At 45.8% G+C, this 20,442-nt stretch overlaps 1 protein-coding gene across 1 annotated transcript in view; it reads left to right on the top strand.

Moving 5' to 3' along the window:
• LOC133278978 (alpha-2-macroglobulin-like) overlaps positions 1-20,442 on the top strand; it is a 41,410-nt gene extending 20,968 nt beyond the window's left edge. The window contains exons 17-36 of the mRNA XM_061472306.1: positions 83-173; positions 1,547-1,673; positions 1,959-2,187; positions 3,275-3,401; positions 4,011-4,132; positions 7,200-7,251; positions 7,843-7,926; positions 8,055-8,231; positions 9,715-9,799; positions 10,343-10,499; positions 10,808-10,882; positions 13,088-13,253; positions 13,697-13,920; positions 14,504-14,722; positions 15,013-15,140; positions 15,495-15,585; positions 16,301-16,375; positions 16,741-16,843; positions 17,241-17,282; positions 19,371-20,442. Coding sequence (XP_061328290.1) covers positions 83-173; positions 1,547-1,673; positions 1,959-2,187; positions 3,275-3,401; positions 4,011-4,132; positions 7,200-7,251; positions 7,843-7,926; positions 8,055-8,231; positions 9,715-9,799; positions 10,343-10,499; positions 10,808-10,882; positions 13,088-13,253; positions 13,697-13,920; positions 14,504-14,722; positions 15,013-15,140; positions 15,495-15,585; positions 16,301-16,375; positions 16,741-16,843; positions 17,241-17,282; positions 19,371-19,396 — 2,400 coding nt within the window. The 3' untranslated portion in view covers positions 19,397-20,442. The remainder of the gene's footprint in view (positions 1-82; positions 174-1,546; positions 1,674-1,958; positions 2,188-3,274; positions 3,402-4,010; positions 4,133-7,199; positions 7,252-7,842; positions 7,927-8,054; positions 8,232-9,714; positions 9,800-10,342; positions 10,500-10,807; positions 10,883-13,087; positions 13,254-13,696; positions 13,921-14,503; positions 14,723-15,012; positions 15,141-15,494; positions 15,586-16,300; positions 16,376-16,740; positions 16,844-17,240; positions 17,283-19,370) is intronic.

The following is a 20,442-nucleotide window of genomic DNA, read 5'->3' as shown; positions in this document are numbered from 1 at the left end:
CGTCTATTCTTGACATACTAGAAATAGTTCATTTTCAAGTGTGCTTGAGTATTTTCTGTTCTTCTTTCTCTTTGTTTACTAGGAATTGGGCTTAAAAGTCTTCACTAGCAGCAAGATCCATAAGCCTGAAATCTGCCAGCATGACCCAGGACACATGATGGAAAGGAGTTACAGTGGTTCTAGTACCTTCTTCATTTTACCCCCCACACAACTACCTAAAATTTATGACTCCTATTTCTTTGAATATTAATTACGCCAGGCGGATCAGATTGTATTCTGATATGTTGACCTAATTCAGGATCACTCTTTCCTGGACTCAGTCCTGAAATATGAAACTGATCCACCTCTGCCTCCTTATCCCCAGCTAGGCAGCTAGTACCTGGCTGGTGCTACATGTGCTTGGTGACTGCAATGCCAGCCCCTGCAGCAGAAATCCTGTAGGCACTAAAGCAGTCTGCCAACACAAAGTAGTGGCTTTTTTTCCCCTCAGATGTGAGTCCAGCTATGGAAACCTTAAAAAAGGAGTCCCTGTTTCTAGATAGTCACATTCCAGCAATAACTAAAGGAACTACTAGGGCAAAAGTGGGCCAAGACAAATGAGAAGGTGGTACACTTCTGTGGGTAGAGGCTGAGAAACTTGGCTCTATTCCCTGCAATCCATTCACGTGACTAAGAGTCTGGGTAGGTCATGTCACTTCTCTGCAACTTCAGTGATTGTGAAGATAGAATAATATTACCTTTTTTATCTGAATAGTTCTGAGATTAGAAAGGCCACATAAAACACTTGCCTATGCCACTTCCGGTTACTGGCTTTCCTGGTGCAGTTTCCCAGCTCCTATTAAAAAATTACAGCTTTTTGTCTGGTGATAGCTTCTAGCCTTCTATTTATAACAGATCAGATCTTTGGTTTGAAATGCAGGTTTTGTCTTCAAAGCATGGCCTGAGACAGCTGGCTGCTTTGAGAAGACGTAAAAGTCTTCTAAGGCTGAAGGAAAGCCTTTCATAAGGCACAACACTATGCAACACTGACAAAGTGTCATGGTTCCTTCGCTAATGGCCAGAGATTCAAAGACCCATATTAATCTCAAAAAAAAAGCTTAGATAGAGGAGGGGAAGACTGAATGTGACTTCTGTGTCTGGTCATGAATATCCATCTATTCTTCAACCAGATTTAATAAACTATATGCAACTGCAATATCTGGAGTCAGTAAGTTCCACATTTGACTCTATATTGCAATAGAAATGTACCATCAATAACATCATTATACTTGGCTCTTTTGGCACTGCTGGGTTTGCTGGCAGTGGGGGAAGAATGTTCAACCCTATCCAATCTCTGTAAGAACAGCAGCAACATTAGGAAAAATGAAATGAGATGACAACAGGGAAATACATCTGTTTCCATTTACCAAGGTTTCAAAGCTGTTCTTTCAATTTAAAGATTTTAGCTACGAATAACCACTGCCTGGAAGGAAAGTATCCTCCTGATTCAGAAAGAAGTCTGACATGTCTTTTTCTTTCTTCCTGTCCTTGAACAAATTTACTCTAGTGACTGCATTGAATCTGCTTGAAGATTTGGACTATGAAGTAACAGAACGTATGGTTGCTGGCAATCCTGTGGAGACTGTCCGGAAGTACTTCCCTGAGACATGGATATGGGACATAGTTACAGTGAAGTAAGTGTTTATGGTAATGCAGAGAGTGGTCTCTGCAGCAAACACTCAAGAGATACTTAAGCCTCAATGGAAGTATCAGGTATTTCAGTAGGAGTAGTATTTCTAGTAGACAGAGGGATTTTTCAAGGTCACTAAGTACAGGATGCTTTGGGGGGACACGCAAAAGCCAGTGCCCATATGAAGCTGGTCAGGAGTTTGCTGTCAGCAGGTGTTGTTCAGTAGGCTGAGAAAAACGTAGATGATCCCCAGAATATAACGGAAATCTTGTTCTCTGTCCCTCACCAGCTCTGAGGGAAATGCTGGTCTAGATGTGACCATTCCTGATACCATCACCGAGTGGAAAGCCAACGCATTCTGCATTTCAGCAGACACGGGCTTTGGCCTGTCCCCAACAGTGACCCTCAGAGCCTTCCAGCCCTTCTTTGTAGAGCTCACCATGCCCTACTCTGTAGTGCGTGGTGAGTCCTTCACGCTGAAAGCCACCGTTTTCAACTACCTGACCACCTGCATCAGGGTAAGACACACACACAACTTTGCTCAGCCCGACAGCTTAGGGAAGACTGCAGTGGGCAATTTATAAGAGTTTCCTCAAGCCAGATGACTTGGCCCTAACAATAATTTCATACAGATGTACTTCTGTAGGTGTTCTTGGTGTATTAAATGAAGGGGAATATGTTTTTCTGACAACGTTTTGAAATCTGCGTTTGATTCAGAACCTAAAGCTTTGCTGCTGAGGCCCCCGGCTTTGTCGTCACAGGTTAATGTGATTGTCCTATAGAAATAGGGAACTTGGGTTATCCACAGACCACAGAGTCATTGCATACCCACACAGAAACTCTAGGGTCACTAGACTGTGTTCATTCTTCAGTCTGATCTCATATAAACATCTCACAAAGTTTCACACCGTATTTGCTTGAATATGTAGACTGTGTTTTATTGCATCTGCTCATAAGACACTGAGCAGAGAGAACCACATAGCTTCACTATTCTTATCTGCATTTTTTCACCAACAAAAAAGTGGTTAGTCTTTGAGGTTGGGAGGTTAGACAAAGAAAATACCAATCGCCTTCGCTCAGTTGTTTATAAATACAATTTTATTCTGAAAGGAGTGAAGCTGAAACAAGGAGGGGCACTGATCCAGCCATTCCAGTGCACTTTCATTTATTTCCCTGTCTTTCCTGTTTTGTTTGCAATTTTCAGGTTACTTATTCCATTCTCCCTTGTTCCTTACTAGGTTTTGCACTGCTAGAGTTTTACCTCTTCACCCAACTAATCATGAGGGGGATCTTTAATTCATGGCTGAGTTTGTAGTCACTGCTTTGCCTTTACTCACACAACTTGCCCATGCTCTCCATTTTCCCAGAACCCGTTTCCAAGATACACATCCTGTTCTTTGCACTTACCTGCCCAATCTCTTACAATTGTACACACCTCAGTCTTTTTCCACTTTATCACCTAGTTCTTGCTCTGCAATATCAGTAAGGTTCTCAGTCCCACATTATAACCAGCTCCCCTACACATATCTGTGTATAGCACTGTGTCCTGTACCCCAGCTTCTCTGCAATTCCAGCCTTCATGACACCTCTCTGTACAAATGGCAGGTCAGTGTGTCTCTGGCTGAATCTACCCATTTTCTGGCAACACTAATAGAGAAGCAGGAAGAATCCTACTGCATCTGCATAAATGAAAGGAAAACTGTGGCTTGGGCAGTAACACCAAGATCTCTAGGTAAGAAGCTGAACAACAAGAAAATGCTGGGATGAGATATTTGTGGATGGCATCAGATCTTTGGTGTGAGGAGCTAGGTAACTCCAAACCTGTCTGGAAAGATCTTGTCTATGCCAGAAGTGAGAATTCCAGCCCTGAGGTTGAGACACTACACTAGGATGTGGCCTCCAGGTGCTAAACAAACTATCTAAGAGTTATGGGCCATCATTTTTTTAACACCTGAATAGAAGTTACAAATTCCCTTAATGTGTGCAAAGCACTAAGACATTCCTGAGACATTGTGTAGCTCAGAATGTCTCAGCTTAATGTGTCTGGGTCTGAAATATTTTAGTCAAAGCTTGCTTTCTCTAAAGCCTCACAGAACAAGACTGATTTACAAGACCTGCCCCTCCACTACTCTTCTTGATGATGGACTAGCACCTGCTGGGGTGATCATCACAAAGGAGGCGGCCTGCAAGGCTGCAGCTGGATCAAGATAAAACACTGTCTTGAGTTTAGTTCTCCTCTTGGAAAAGCTTCTCTGTAACGCACCAGAGTGCCCAGCACAAACACAGACTTGTATGTCCCTGGCACTGCCCGGCAGGGCTGGCTAACCCCTGTTTCCTCCAGGGCAGGTGGAGTTCTCAGTGAGCACTGAGGCCCTGCAGAACAAGCAGCCCTGTGGGAGCGCCATCGTGGAGACTCCTGAGAAAGGGAGGAAGGACACGGTCATCAGACAGCTGCTGGTGGAGGTATGTGGGCTGCTGAGTTTGGTGTCATAGAAAAGTAGTAATAATTTCATGCTCCACTGCAGCAGTTGTTGTATGAGAGGGGCTTTCTGTTTTAGGCATGATAGCAGCAATAACGGCTTGTGTGACTCTTGCTCTGCACACTTTTATAAAAGAAGCATTGATAAATCTCATAAAGGCCAATAGAGCCCATAAATCCTAATGTTGCCATCTCATAGTAAAAGCAGGGTATTACATTACATAGTGGGACAGAAATAATAAGGCAGGCAATAATGACAGATTTGTCCCAAACACATCATCTGGGAGATAAATGAGAGCTGCTTGGTTTTACCTGTAATAAATCACAGGGGTAGGTTGTAAATGGAAGACTTGCCAGAAACATTATACATCTCCTCCAGCAGATGGCCAGTACTCTGGAATATGGAACAATCACCACAATCTACTAATATTTCCAAACAAAACTACCATCATTGTTCTGAATTTTTTATTACACTCTTAAGAATCTTCAAGCAGTATGAACTAACTTTTTCTTTTTTCATTCTTTTGTACTTTTTTTCCTTAATCAGTGTTTTGCAATGATAAAACCACAGTTTTTCCCATGATAAATAGCCAGTCATAAAATTAATCCACAGTATGAGACTCCCTGTGACATTAATAGCAAACCAAGAGTACCAGCTCACAGTTTAGCAAAATATGTATAATACAACATGCCATAACATTGTCAATCCTTTGCATGACAGGAAGGAATAATCATATTTAGTTAAATTAAGTCAGCAGTAATATAGTAATTTATAACATTGCAACTTCTACTTACATTGCAGACATTCCAATTTTCAGTAAGGCACAGCTAGGATTCGTGTAATACATAACTTCATAATATGTTTTGCTAACCTGAATGTAATGATGGAACAATCCTATCTGCCTGGCTTTTATTTATTTGTTTATTCCCTTATTTACAAATGAATTTGAATGTATAGTGCATTTCATGTATCATGGCTTCAATAATGTTAACATTTCAGGAAAACTTCCTAATTTCATATATGCCCTCAGGAAAAAGAGTGTTTATTTTGTTCTTTCAACTGTACAGTTCTGGTGTCCTCAACATAAAAAGGACATGGAACTGTTGGAATATGTCCAGAGGAGGCCAAGAGGAAGATCAGGGGACTGGAGCACCTCCTGTATGAAGACAGGCTGAGAAAGTTGGGGCTGTTCAGCCTGGAGAAGAGAAGGCTGCGTGGAGACCTCATAGCAGCCTTCCAGTATCTGAAGGGGGGCTACAGGGATGTTGGAGAGGGACTCTTCGTTAGGGACTGTAGTGATAGGACAAGGGGGAACGGATTAAAACTTAAACAGGGGAAGTTCAGGTTAGATATAAAGAAGTTCTTTACTGTAAGGGTGGTGAGGCACTGGAATGGGTTGCCCAGGGATGCTGTGAATGCTCCATCCCTGGCAGTGTTGGACAGATCCTTGGGTGACATGATTTAGGGCGAGGTGTCCCTGCCCATGGCGGGGGGGGGTGGAACTAGATGATCTTAAGGTCCTTTCCAACCCTAACTATTCTATGATTCTATGGTACTGGAAGATACGAACTGTACAGTCTTTTCTCCCAGATGTCGTGGGAGTGAAAGTAACTGACTGAGCATTAAAATGACTTCTCTCAGGGTGTCTGAGAGATTACTGGTTTTATCCTGCTATTGTACTGAGGTAATTAATCTACAGCAAGCCTTGACTGGATAGAATGGGAGATTAGCATCCAAGGCTGAACAATTAATTAGCAGGAGTGGATACAGTGTAACTTGCTTGGAGTTGCATTGTCCCAGACACATGGATGACAACATCCCTTGCAACAAGCAGTGCATCCAAGGGAGAGAGAAGGGAGTGTGCCAGAACCCATGGGGTGTCCTCTTGCCCCTTGGGAAATCAAGCCTTGCTGAGAGCTAGTTGAGAAACAGGATGTTTTCTCACCCAGGAATTTCTCAGCTGGAAAGGAAAATCTTTCAAATAGTTACAGTTTGTATGTTTTAATCTCCTGTTGAAATGTTCAAAATCAAACAAAACAATGGATTTCTCAGTTACATTTCAGGATGACATGCTGAAACACATAAAAAGATGCCTTTTTGAACTAAAACATTTAGCTCTGTCATGGTTTCTCCTAAAAGCTTTCCTTTTTATTTTTATTTTTGGTTTTGCCCTACTCTTTTGATCTAGAAAGGATCTTTTTAATCCTTTCTCTGTCACTACATTGTATTTTCACTGTGTGAGAAAGTGAAGGTAATAATACATCGTTTACATGCTGGAAAAAGAATTCAGCTAGCAAAAGTTGGGAATTTTTTGAAACAATAGGGACTTTCCTATCTGGAGTTAAAAAAAAAAAAACACAACAACGATGTGGGGATCCAACTGAAATAAACTCTGGCAAAATATGTTTTCTGGTAAATATTTGACTCCTGAGGTTAATGCAGAAAGTTTTCAACCAGCTCAAGAGAAAATGGGTTCTCTTTCCCAACTTCAAAAATTAGCCTAGAAGTTTTTGAAGCAGAAGGATACAATCACTAGTTGACTGTGGCATATATTCAAATTCTGGGTGTTGTAACGTGTCACTTGTGAGTGCTCTAGTTGGTATTTGTCAAAGCTCTTGCATACATATCCTGCTGGTGTCCCAGGCACTCAGCTGTCATTGCAGTGTGAAGCATTCTTCTAGACTGGGCCAGGGTGGGTAGTACCTTGGAAGACCACCCTGTGGCTCTGTTAGCACCGTCAGTACCGGCATGTTGCATGCTATCTGCATCATATCCTGTGAAATCACAGGGCCTCTCCCAGTAGTAAGAAAGGAAATAACATGTATTAAATTTCATGCTTGTAATTAGCCAATATGTTGTAGTCTTCAATTATCCTCAGTTTAGCATATTGAGGAAAAAACTTCAAGCCATTTGTAAAGACTTTTTGGTGTAACGAATTATTACCACAGAAGAATTTATAACATTTTCATTTTCTTAGAGTCCCTTTTAGGTTGTTCGTTGTTGTTGTTGTTTCACATATTTTGGGTTTTTTTCTTACCTTTTTCCCCAAGCCGGAAGGGACTGAGGTGGAAACTACCTACAACTTTGTGCTGTGTGCCTCTGGTAAGAGCCTTTTGTTTTCTAAGACTTTCTTTGTGAAGATAGAGACCAAAGATGGAGGGAGATGACAAGGTTTTTGAATCCTCCACTCTGAGAAGAAAGGTGTAGGGACCTGATAAAATTGAATAAACTAGATGTATGTCCAACTGGTAGTGAAAATAATTCTTCCTATAGCAGAAGAGCTGAGTCTGTAACAGTCCCTGCAATTACAGAGGCAAAAGCATATCTCAGGAACTGAGGCTGGTCAGGTCCCTAAAAGGAGAGAATATCTGCAACTGAATAGGGTTATTGCAGTAAGCCAGGCCTCCCAGCCAAAGCAGAAAAGGCCAGAAAAACAGCCTAGAAAGGGTATTTGTCAATCAAGGCCTGGCGACAGTGCCATGTAGAAGCCCATGACTGTCTGTGTGTAAGGGTATTGCAGGCCCAACACAAAATTTGCAGGGTGGGAAGCTTTCACAACAAAATTACAGATAAAGGGATTCGTTGAAGGCAGGAAACCCCTGTGCAGGGATGGTGTCTCACCCTCTTAGCTGCTACTCAGACATGCAGATACATCTGTAGTTTTAACCAGACTGATCTGTTCTTTTACAGCAGAAAAGTTGATGTCAGAGCCAGTCTCCCTGGTTCTCCCTGAGACTGTGGTGGATGGCTCAGCCAGAGCGTATTTCTTAGTATTAGGTAAGCAAAGCATTTTCAGGGTGTCACATGCTGTTTTGAAACACTGCTATGTTTCTTCAGGCTTTGCTCAGCCCACTGGCAGGCCCTGAACTGTGCTGATTTACACTGGAAATGGTCCCATTCCCCAGGTGACATCATGGGCACTGCCATGCAGAACCTGCACCAGCTCCTCCAGATGCCATTCGGCTGTGGGGAGCAGAACATGGTCCTGTTTGCACCCAACATCTACATCCTGGACTATCTGAACAAGACAGGGCAACTGAGTGAGGAGGTCAAATCCAAGGCTATTGGATACTTAGTAAGCGGTGAGCTTTTGCTTGTCTGTTCATTCCTTCCCTTGGAGACTGGATAAAGATACTAATGGCCGCTAGCATGTGTGATCTGGGGGAGGCTGTCCTTGTGTGTTCTCTGGAAGGAAACATGGTACTGTGGTCGGTCAGGTGCATATAATACAGTATCTATAAGAGAGAATCCTGTGCTCAGGTGGAGGTGCAGGGTGAGAGCAGAGAGAATCCAAACAGGAGCATAGAAGATGTCCAGTACTGACAACAACTCAGCAGTTGTTGTCATTGTTGCGGTTTAAAACCAGTCAGGCAGCTCGTTCACTCACTCCCCCCCTTCTTTCCCTCCCCTACTCCTGGAGGGATGGAGAGGAGAATCAAAAAGAATGCAACTCCCCCGGGTTGAGATAAGAACAGTTTAGTAACTAAGGTATAACACAAATCACTACTGCTTCCATCAATAATAATAATGATAAAGGAAATAACAAAGGAGCAGAATACAACACCTCAGCACCAGCCAACCGATAACTCGCCCCACCAGCCCAACCAAGCACCGGCCGATACCTAGTATAACCCCGCAGTGAACCAGCCCTTCTGGGTAACTCTCAGTTACATCCCGGGCATGACATGCTGTGGTATGGAATATTTCTTTGGCTAGCTTGGGTCAGGTGTCCTGTCTCTCCTTCCTCCCGCCTTCCCCTCTTCCCTGGCAGAGCATGAGGCTCAGAAAGTCCTTGGCCAGACCAAACATTCGATCAGTAACTAAAAACATTGGTGCTATCAGCACCGTTCTCAGGCCGAAAAGTCAAACACACAGTGCTGCACCAGCTACCAAGAAGGAGAAAAAAATGACTGCTGATGCTGAACCCAGGTCAGTCTTAAGAAAAGGGATGTATAAAATACATAAATCAGTCTGTAACCATTCATCATGGTGGCTGCTTATGTAGATCTTGGACTACATAATCATACATAAATCTTAGGATTAAGATTTAAAAAGTGTCACTTGCCTTTGACTAGGCCAGAAATTTGACACACTAGCTAGGACATGTTGGCAAACATAATACCAGTACATATGGACACAGTGGGTGTCTGCTGACTAACAAGGGACCAGTTTTACTCAGTTATGTCACAGAAAAATTGCACTTCCTCTAATGAAAATGGTCCTGTTTTCTGCATCTCTATCCTGTGTGGGGCTCACCTTTTTTCAGTTCTGCCCTGGAAACCTTTTTCCTGTTTCTCTAAAGTCTGGGATACATTTATCTCTCCTCACCAAGTCTAGGCAGAGAGCAGCAATGACCTCAGATACTCAGTTCCCAGGTGTTTTAGGGAAGAGGATGGAAGTAGTCAGAGCTGTGTGTTTGCCTGAACTTCCATGATAACACTGAGCAGCATACCTCATGCTTTTGCCATTAGAAGAAGGATACTGTGTCCTATGTCTTCTACATTTCCTTTGCATGGCTTCCTGAAAAGTACTCTGGCAATTAAAATGTTCTTCCACTCTTTTCAGGGTATCAGAGGCAACTGAAGTATAAACACTGGGATGGTTCTTATAGCACCTTTGGGCCCCGTTATGGGCAAGTGGGGAATACCTGGTAAGGATTCAGTACCACTGGCTTTTCATTTCTGCTTTTCATGCCCTCCTTTTCCTAAGTATTCTCTTGTTCCTGATCATTGTGGAGGTTGAAATGGAAGTGGAGATGAAATTACAATCATGACAACATAGGATAATCATGTAGGATAATGGAGGAGGGAAGGATGCTAAGGGAGAGGCCTTTCAGGTTTGCAGTGCTGCACTGATAGCTACTTACTCCCCAGCACCTTTCTTCAGCTCAAGTGAGGATGACCTGAAGGATGCCCTAACTAGTTCTTGTTAGCAGAAGATGCTGATGAATCTCCAGAGTGCCACTGGCCACCTCACTGCAGCCCTCAGGGCTATGAATGACAGGCTCCAGCTAGCACTGGTCCCTGTCTTGCTGATTCTCTAAGCTTGCTCTCCATTTCCAGCCAGCCCACTGTGATCAAGTCCTGTAGCTTTTATTCCATTCCTCCAGAACAGTGATTCCCACATGGGCCCTATGACCTCTGATGGATATAGGGCTTGCTCAGGATGTTTCAGTTCCCTGTATCACTTTCAGGCTCACAGCCTTTGTCCTCAAGTCCTTTGCCCAGGCCCGGCCTCATATCTTCATAGATGAGAAGCACATCCAGGATGCTTTGGTCTGGCTCAGTCAAAAGCAGAAGGAGAACGGCTGTTTCCGCAGTTCTGGCACACTCCTGAACAATGCTATGAAGGTAACACGTCTGCTTGGTTGGCTCCACATGGGCTTTGTCAGGCTAGAACTTGATCATAAGTCACTCTGTGACCAACAGAGCTATTTCAGCAATTGGGGGTTGGGAGGAGGGGGCGCTATGTATGTGAGCTATCACAGAAGTAGAAAGAAGCCAACAGCATCTTCTGAAGGACTTATCATGAGAAGGAAGCTAGGAAGGATCTGTCACTGCAGGATGCACCACAGGGAAAAGGCAGTGGAGCTGTGTGGGATCAACATCTACTTTTCTGTTTCCCTGGGATCAACATGTACTTTTGTGATTCCTTGCAGGGTGGAGTGAATGATGAGATCACGCTGACAGCCTACATCACTATTGCACTGCTGGAGATTCCTCTGCCTGTAACTGTATGTGTCTGCACCCCAACCTCAGCCACAGATGGTACTAACCTGCCCTACTAGTGCCCCCCACACACAGATTATTTACCTTTGAAAGAAGAAATCCCATGTGAATATTCTTTCTGTTCAAGTCTAGACTGGAATAACACTTTTCCTCCATTTTCCTCCCCTGCCCAATCCTGCCTCCCATATACATAATTCACTTAACATTTTTCTGAGTTCTTTTGTGGAGAACCATGTTTTTGCTCCTTTAAAATAATACAGCTTGGATTAGCAGAGTTAAATAATATTTGAATCTCTGAAATCAGCCAAGTAGGTTTTCTCCATGCACAAAAATTTCTTTGTGTTTCTTGGAATAGTACATTTCTGTTGAACCACTTGCATAGGCCAATTATGTTGACACCACAGCACAAGTCTGTAAAAAAAAAAGGTGGAACACTCAGGGATTCATTCTCGTTTTCTCTGCCCCTTCTCTATTATTTTATGGGAAATCCCCATCCTTAATGTTTGGGGAATAAGGTACACCTATAGCAAATAAAGTATACTTATAGGGAATAGTAGCTCATCTGTGAAAATCCTGAGGCTTACTTAAAAACAACGTGGGTTTGATCATTCTGATCCCTGAGTTTGTGATCCCCTCGGTGTGAGACAAGGCTGTGGCACAGCTAAAACCAGTGTGTGAATTGCAGGAGAGGGACAGCTGAGCCATGATGGCTGCTGGGCTGCTGTGATCCCTCCGCTCCATATGTAGTAGGAGCTATTTTGTATTGAATGTTTTTTCATATATAGTAAGAACTAGCAGAAGAAATTCTTTTGTCAGCAGGGTGACATGAATGACATTAACTTCACCAAAAAAGTATTCTTTCTTTTGTAAGTGTTGTGTTTAGAAGGCAAGTTTTCAGGCAGAACTGCAATGGATAACAAGGATGTTTTTCATCTCCCTGCCTGAGCCTAAAAGTACCACTGAATGTGAAGGGGTTTGCCAGAATCTGATTGCAATATGAGTGCATTTCAAGTTAAGCTGCATGAACTCCTGAGGGTAGCACAGCCTCTAGGTATTTAATGCTACTGACAAGCATACAGATTATTTCTTTAAGTAAAATAAGCCATATTAGACCCTCATAAAAAATCAGTACTGTCCTGAGCATGTGTATCCACTGCCATGTCCTGTCATTAGACTGAAATCCTCCCCAGCACTTGCCTTACAAACACTAGTAAGCATAGGACAACTTAGGGGAGGCACAGACCCAACCAATTTTGCTTTTATTCTTTGCTTTCTCAAAAGCAGCTGAATTGCTTCTCCAGAAGTTACCACAAAAGATTTCACCTTTCTGTAGTCACTCTGTGAAGGCAAAGTAGAAAGCCACTGAAAAATGAGTATTTTCTGTCTAAACCATTGATTAAGCTGTAAATGTGCTGTCAGGCTTCAGATCATGGCATGCTCCCCCTGCAGTGTTATTGCTTCGATTTTATAGCAGTTTTGCCATCACAAAAGAGGAATAGTCATGTAACTTGCTGAAAGGTCATGGGGTCACAGTGTCTGTTACTTAACACTGTAAAGTACACAACTTTTACTTTGCTATAGCAATTGTCCTCTTAAACCATACTTGAGCTGCTGGCTTCAAAAAGACACGCATTGTTGATGTTTACAAGTCAAAAAACATTCCAGAGAATAGAAAAAGATATATTATTTCTTGTGCAGAGAAAGAATTTACCTCCAAACTAGAAGCTATGGTTCCAGATAAATTATTTCTTTCAGAAGGACATGGAAAGGGGTAACTAAGCAATAAAAAGGATAGAACAGAGGGTGAAAGCACAGAACAGCCTCAGGGTGATAGCCAGAGAAGGAAAACAAGTACCCAGTATATCTACAGAAGTATATCAGAGAACTCCCCTTGCCCTGAGACACAGTCAGGTCAGTAATTCTTCTCAAGGCAGAAAGATTAGAGCCCCGCTTCACAGCCTTTAAAAACAAGCTGGGGAAAAAACATTACAACAAGATATATTAAAGAATAGCAGATAACAAGATAACAGCTGCCCATTTGTTCCAGTGGGTATTGGACCTGAGGGGGAAGGGATACACAGTAGTACAATCTTTGTCAGTAGGAGAGTGAGGATGTCAAGGGTCCATAGGTACCATCTGATTCCTATTGATCTAAGCTGGATCTCAGCGTGACCTCTGGCTACTCCAGCTCAGTCTCTCTGTCCTCCCAGCACTCTGTGGTACGTAATGCCCTGTTCTGCCTGGAAATGGCAGCAGGTGAGAAAGAAAACCATGTGTACACCAAGGCACTGATGGCATACGCCTTCGCCCTCGCAGGGAAGGAGGAAAAGAGGAAGGCATTGCTCGCCTCACTTGAAAGGGAAGCTGTGAAAAAGGGTGAGTACTTCCCGGTGGGAAATCTCTTTTACTGGCATTACATCATCCCTTGAAGTGTCTGCAAGTGTCTGTCAAGACCTGGTCACATTCCTTGGGTTGTTCTGCCTCAGAGAGCTCGTAACTCCCAAATCCTGGCTTCTCCACTTCAAAAAGGGAAGGAGTGTCATCATTCGTAGGTCCCTGGTTCCTCCAGGTGCCCAAGTGTGTGTGAACTTGGAGTCTAGGACGAAGAGGTACCCAGCCTGGGGACTGAGCCTCAGCAGTCTCAGCCTAGTTGCAGCAAGCGAGGAGCTGTCTCACCCTCCCCACTTTATCCTATGTGACAGATGCATCCTGAAGGCTCTGTCCTCCCAGCTGGACTGGCAGCAGATCAAGAACTCCCTTGCAGTAACTGCTGCTAATTGCTTGTTGTCTTATCTCCATGCTCCCTGCCTCCTGTGAAGATGGGTCCGTTCACTGGCAGCGGCCTGGGAAAGAGCCAGAGGTTGCTCTCCCATACTATCGCCCCCGGGCTCCCTCTGCTGAAGTGGAGATGACGTCCTACGTGCTCCTTGCTCACCTCACCACGCAGCCGGCACCTTCCCAGGAGGAGCTGGCATTCGCAGCTCTCATTGCAAAGTGGATCAGCGCTCAGCAGAACCCCAATGGGGGCTTCTCCTCCACCCAGGTGAGCTGCTTCCTCCCTGCCACCTCACACCTCAGTGTCAGAAGGCGGGAAGTGTCAGAGGCTCAGGTGGGAGAACACTAGCATTTGACAGGGCAGGCAGCAGTCCTAGCCCTGCAGTATCTCCCTGCATATGTGTCATGGTTGCCAATTTGCCAGGAGGCTAAGAAGCACGTAATGCCTCTGGGAATGACTGATGCCTTGATTAATGACCTGGTTTTCTTGACACGTCGGGGCAGAAAGTTAGGGCCATAAGGGATATGTGTCTGTCCCATTGGAGAGGGCTCCCACTGCAATAGGTATGTGCATATGAAGTTGCTGCTTCACCCTGTGGCGAGTGAGTGAAGGCTCTGCAGAGCTCTACGCCAGGTTGCTCAGGCAATACACAGCTGCTGTGCAGAGGGCAAAGGAAGAGAACAGAAACATGTGAAAGCTGCTCTTTTCCTCTGTGTTTTCTGCTGAAGAGTGGAGGAAGTGAAGAATGGGGGGGAGGGTGCCCCCCAGCAGCAAAGGGCAGGCTGTGGGAGGACGGGCTGTGGATAGGCCAACGGCATCTGCCTGGGTGCTGGGACCCATCTCTCTCAAGGACACGGTGGTGGCTCTCCAAGCCTTGTCCCTGTACGGAGCTGTCACCTATGCCAAGAGCGGAGCGGCTTCCAAAGTGACCCTGCGATCTGGAGGGGACTTCCAGCAAGATTTCCAAGTGGATCCCAGCAACCGGCTGCTGCTGCAGCGCGTGCCTCTGCCCCGCGTGCCTGGGGAGTACAGCACAGAGGTGTCTGGTGAAGGATGCGTCTACGTGCAGGTGAGGGTGATGGGGGCCTGTGGCACCCTGGGAGGGCAGCCCTGGCCAGGAAGGAGCCAGGCGGAGAGCAAAAGGGACCGGAGGAGAGGAGAAATGGGAGGGAAGGCTCTGGGAGAGGCAAGAGGAGAAGAGCAGAGGTATAGAGAGGAGAAAGAGTAGGAGGGCAGGATCCTCAGTGTGGAGGAGCTGTGAGAAGGGCAGAAGTGAGGAGGCTGCATGGGGAGGGGATGGTCTCTGTCATGTGCTGAGCATGCACACAGGCTCACACAGAGCCGTTGGCTCTCCCCTAGACAAGCCTGAAGTACAACGTGCAGCCCTCGCAGCAGGATGCGCCCTTCATGCTTCATGTGTACACATTCCCGGAGACATGTGCAGACTCCAAGGCTCACAAGGTCTTTGACATTGGCATAAATGTCAGGTGAGTCTGCGTTTCGGTCTGAGCCTTCCTGAGCAGCCGTGGGAGCTGGAGGTCTGCTGGGCTGGTCTGGGAGCCCCGGAGGAGCAAGGCACTTTGGGGAAGCAGGGTGGGAAGCAGCTGGGCTGGGATGAGAGGCTGCAGAGGAAGGGCATGTCCTGCAGTGGTGGTACTATGTGGGCAGCCCAGGGCTGGGCTACTGAGCGCACGTGTAGATGGCTGGGAGAGCCTGGCACAGCTGGAGAAGTAGGGGCTGGATTGGCAGGACATGGTGGGGTGCCAAGTGCAATGGAAAAGGTGGAAATGCCTCCAGCTTTGACCTGAGGTGCACTCTGCCTTTGTTGCTTGCTTCCTCAGTTACACTGGGGAGCGCAATGGCTCCAACATGGTGATTGTGGATGTGAAGATGCTGTCGGGATTCATCCCTGTGAAGTCCTCTGTGAGGAAGGTAGGAGCCTGCTTGTCAAAGAAGCAACATTCAGCTTATCTTCAGGACACCTTGCAAGTGTCTGTAGCAACCTAGAGGGCTTCAGGGTTTGAATCAGCTTGATCTCAGCATTGACATCTGCATGCTTTCTTTGTACCTCTGAGGAATGTAGAATGCACATGATACCTTTCTTCACACATATGTATCCAGGCATCTGTTTCCATGTTTGAAGGGGCATCTAATTCTTCTGGTGTTTTCTCCCCTGCTAGAGAACACTCTGATCCTTCCAACCTTCTGCTGTGGAAGAGGAGTGGTTGAGGGATGCCAGCAGTAGCACTTCCTTCCCACCCCTAAAGTATTTTCAGTAGTAGCTTATAGTAGCTCAAAATATATGCCCAGTTTGGACCTGAGACCAAGAGGTGGAAGATCATCAGGTCTGATTTCAGGGACTCAGGAGCCTTAGATATGTGCAACAACTGTGACAGTGCTGGTGCCTCATTCCAGTTTTGTGTTGAGGAGGTGCACGAGCATGAGATAGTGGAAACTGTGAGAAGACTTACTATACAGGGCTTCACACAAGAGTGCTTGCTGAGTTCTTTGGGAAGTACCATCTCTGAGCTTCACTTCTCATCATCCACCTGCTGAGTTTCCGGTGGTGAGGGGAAGCTTATGTGAGTTGAAGGGTTGACTAACTTCCCTTCAGATCAGCAACCTCTTCTGTATCTCCTCTTTCCAGCTCTCAGACACCTGGTTTCACCAGATACAACGGACAGAAGTCAGCACCAACCATGTTCTCCTGTACGTAGAGCAGGTGTGTACTGACTGTGGGCTGCATGGGGCACACACAATGAACTCACCAGCACGCTGGGAGCAGCGTACACAGTGATGGAGAATGTGCTAGGCATGGCTGGGCTTGTAAACCTGAAACATAAACCTGTCTGCCACTGACCTTGCCACTCTCTCACAAGAGACACGTCTGTCTCCGCCCTCCACCCACACACAGCCTGGTCCCTGAACTCCCCACCAGCCAGAGCCTCCCTCAGCCCACAGCCCCCACACCCGCAGGGCCCAGGGGACAGTGAGGGAGCCTACAGGCAGTGCGCAGGGATCGGGGAGCCCAGGTGAGAGACACCCTGAGCCTCCACCACTTCCCTTCCCTTCCCTTCCCTTCCCCAGCTGAGCAGCGAGACCCTCAGCTTCTCCTTCACGGTGGAGCGGGACATCCCTGTGCAGGGCCTGAAGCCGGCTCAGGTGAAGGTCTATGACTACTACGAGACAGGTGAGTGCGGGGCCGGGGTACCCGTGGGAGTGAGGACGGGCAGTGGGATGCACGGAGGGGCACAGGGGCTGTGGGGACCCACAGGGGCCCCTGGCCTGGGCTGTTTCCCTCCCCTGCACTGCCTGAGCTCTCGGAGCACAGAGGGGCCCCGAGGGCTGGAGGCCACAACCCTGCCCTCCTCCCTCTTCTTCTCTCCTCGTGCCCGGGCAGGCCCCAGAGAACGCTGTGGGGGTCAGGTGTGCTGTGCAGCCGTCCTGCCCCGAGGGACAGGGCAGAGGAAGCATCCCCCCAGCCCTCCCAGGCGGTGGCAGCAGCCTGCTGTGTGGCCTGGAACAAAGGTCTCTCTGGTACCCATCCCTCTGACAGCCCGCTCTCGCCCTTCCCTTCTCTTTTCCAGATGAGTTTGCCACACAGGAGTACAGCGCTCCCTGCGCCACAGGTGAGGTAGCGAGAGCCCCGCCCTTTGGAGGTCTACACCTCTTTTGTTTTATCTTTGGTCTTCCAGCCAATACTTTCCTCTTTCTGCTTAAATTTGGATGAGATTGGCCCAACCCACAACCACAGATTTTGCATAGAAGTCTGAGAACACAGGAGGCACAACGCTGTTGTCTCGTTCAAAACATCCCTGCATTCTCAGAGTGATTTCAATAGTCAGGTTCTCCTGGCTTGAATGAAGGTTGTGTCCTTACTGTTTTGTTAGTGCCCCTTGGACTTTTCAGGTTTCTCATATCATTCTTGTTGTCTCAGATTTGAGGTATCCTTTGGTCCTTCCTGAAAGCTCCAGCTAGTGCAGCTGTGCAGGACACTTGGTTCTTTCAAACCACCTGGCACGCTTCTCCCCAAAAGCACTTTGTCTGGAGCAGTAGAGCAAATCAAGACCAAAAGATAACCAAAAAAGCAGCATGTCATGGTCTGACCTATCACTGTTTCATGCCATGCCCCAGAACCTCCTGCCTAAGCCCAGCATACCTTTTCACTAAAGTTGTAAGTTGGTGCTGCTCTCAAGCCCTCATTTCCTGTTCTACGCCTGAAGCCGTACCTGTAGCAGGGAGTTCTAATTGCAGAGGAATCCCTCCCAGCACTTGCTATTGAAGAGGTATTCAGCTCTTACAGGAACTTGGCCTTGCCTCTCTGGTATGGTGACAGAAAACTGTTCTGGTGGTAAACCTCCACCTGTACACACAGATACATTACTCATCTGTGGATCATAGCTCTCCAATATGGCACACTAGCCTGTTTAGCAACTGTATGTGACAAAGCCCACAGCAGTGCTGGCACATTGCAGCATGTCTTTAAGCAATGTCATTCCCCTTTGATCCCAAGAGATGGCAAGTTTGCCTTTGGTAGCTACTATCTGCAACTACAGCTACCCTGCTGCCTAAGCAGGAGAGGGTTCCTTTCAGGAGGAAGGTATTCCTCATGACCCTAGGTGGCCAGCCCTCAGTTTTGGTTTGGATTCTGAACTGGCAGGACAGGAAGGCTATGATTTCTTGGGGGGTTCTCTGCAGCACAAGGCTGCGTATTTGGCTTAGGAGCACAGGTAGGTGCTTCTGTGGAAGACCCTGACCAAGGATACTTCTCCTGTCTTATATGGAGTCTTCTAATATGCAAACTGACAGGCCTGGTTTCCCATCAGCTTCAGCTGTTTGGAATATGGAGTACTGTGACCCTGGGAAGTGATTTTTCACATGTCTTGACTGTGTACCTAGAAGCAGAGAAAAAGTTATTTGAATTTGGGGAAGGCAAAAGCTTTGTCTCTTGCTGGTGGTAAATGGTGACATTTATCCCCTTTTGTGTCTTGTTATCTTGGAAAAGAGCCTGAACTCCCAGGCTTTTACTCCATACTGCCTCCTAACCTGGGCTGTGTCTGTAGGTACAGATGTGTTCTGCTGATTCTTGATCTATAGCCTTCCTTCATGGAAAAAAATTGTGCTTAAGTCCTAAGATAGTGGGGAGCATTTAGACTTTTGGCCCCACATCTGTTAAAAGGCAGAAATTTTATCTTCTTGGAAAGGAGGATGGGAAGTTACTACTTACGAGGTTCATCCACTGGTCTAGATGTCCGAAGTTGATCTGTACTGACTAAAAGGCAGATCTCAGTTGCAAAGCTGAAAGCTTCCTTCCCTGCCCTTAATAGTACTGGTGCAGCAGATTTCTTCCACTTTACAGAGAAATAAGAACACTTTAAGAGCATATTTCATCACTGAGTAAACATCCTCCCTGCCTGTTTGCACTGTGCTCCTGTGACCACCCCAGTTGTGACAAGTCCCACTCTGCTTATCTCTCTCAGTGAGTCAGAAAAAGTCTCAGCCTTCTATCAAGCATACATAGTTTTGAAGGTGACATGAGTGTTGAGTGCTATGGATATCCCTCAACCCTGGTCAAACAGCAACTCACTCTCCTGTACTGTGCTTCACAGACAATCAGCCTTCCCAAACCCACATTTTTTTCTGTCTCAGCCTGAGAAAGGGAATTGTCATATCTCTCTCAACTCTTGTAACACTTCCATCTTCTTCCACCCTTGCAGAGGAAGCAGACCAGGGCAATGCATGAAGAATACTCCCAGTTGCTGGAACCTGCCTGCCTCACTACCACCAACAACTATGGAGTGACAGATGAATAGTGCCTGCAAGGAATGGAAAATGAATTTTACAAACACATTAACTGTAGTCACCAATAATTTTTGAACAGTTTATTCCCAATTCTGTTTCTTCCTGCTCAGCCTCCCCTCGCAGCTTTAATCTCCCTAGCCTCTTACTTAAAGAGCATCCCACCCAGCCACAGCTGTGTAAAGGGCAATAAGGCTGACAAATAAGAAAAAGAAAAAGAGGATGGAATTAATTAAGTTGGAATCAGCCTTTCTAATCCATCTCACTGTTATGTACTCTGAACTTGTCACCTGAGATCCTGTCTTTTCTTAAGAACAATTCTTCTGGCTTAGAAAGCATAACCTTGATTGAATTGATTGAACTGATCTCTGCGGGTGCCTATCCATGTCTCCTACAAGTAGGCAGCCGACATTGCATGAAATTCAGCCTCTGTGATGCACCCCACAAACACCCCTTCCAGGACTGTTCCTTGTTTGTTGCAGTGGGAGGAGATACACAGTCTGCCCTCTTCTTAGATTAGAGTGTGTGTGAGGCAGCAGGAAGGATATGTGCATGGGTTGCAACTTTGGCTGCTAACTTATAAAGGCTTGCTTTTCAGCTGAAGCTTGGGCCTTCTTGTGGAAACTTCCATATCTTAGGCCTGCTGCTTCTGGGAGATTCCCAAGGAGAAGCTAATAGCATTTGCCAGTAACCTACCTACTTAAGTTCAAATGCACATTCATTTAAATCATAGAGTTGCTTTGGTGAAACCATCTATAGTCTATTAGACATCTCCAGGAATGCTTTTCTTGGTTTTGTCCCATTAATTTCTGTTTTTAAGTGGCAGAAAGATCTATGTGACTGTTTATTCTCACAAAACACTTACTGTTAGGTACCATGGCTAATCGTGTATTCAGAGTATGCACAACTAGTTGTTCCATGCATTTTTTTTTAGTGTGCCTGTCAAGTGTTATTGAGAATAAAGTTCTTCATCTATTTTGCTAGATATTA

This window comes from Pezoporus flaviventris, unplaced genomic scaffold (genome assembly GCF_033815535.1).
Source record: "Pezoporus flaviventris isolate CSIRO_AGI_PZ_B2104156 unplaced genomic scaffold, CSIRO_AGI_Pfla_v1 ptg000070l, whole genome shotgun sequence".
In the NCBI taxonomy this organism is placed as follows: domain Eukaryota; kingdom Metazoa; phylum Chordata; class Aves; order Psittaciformes; family Psittacidae; genus Pezoporus; species Pezoporus flaviventris.
Note: the sequence above shows the minus strand (reverse complement) of the source record. Positions and strands in the feature narration are given on the sequence as shown.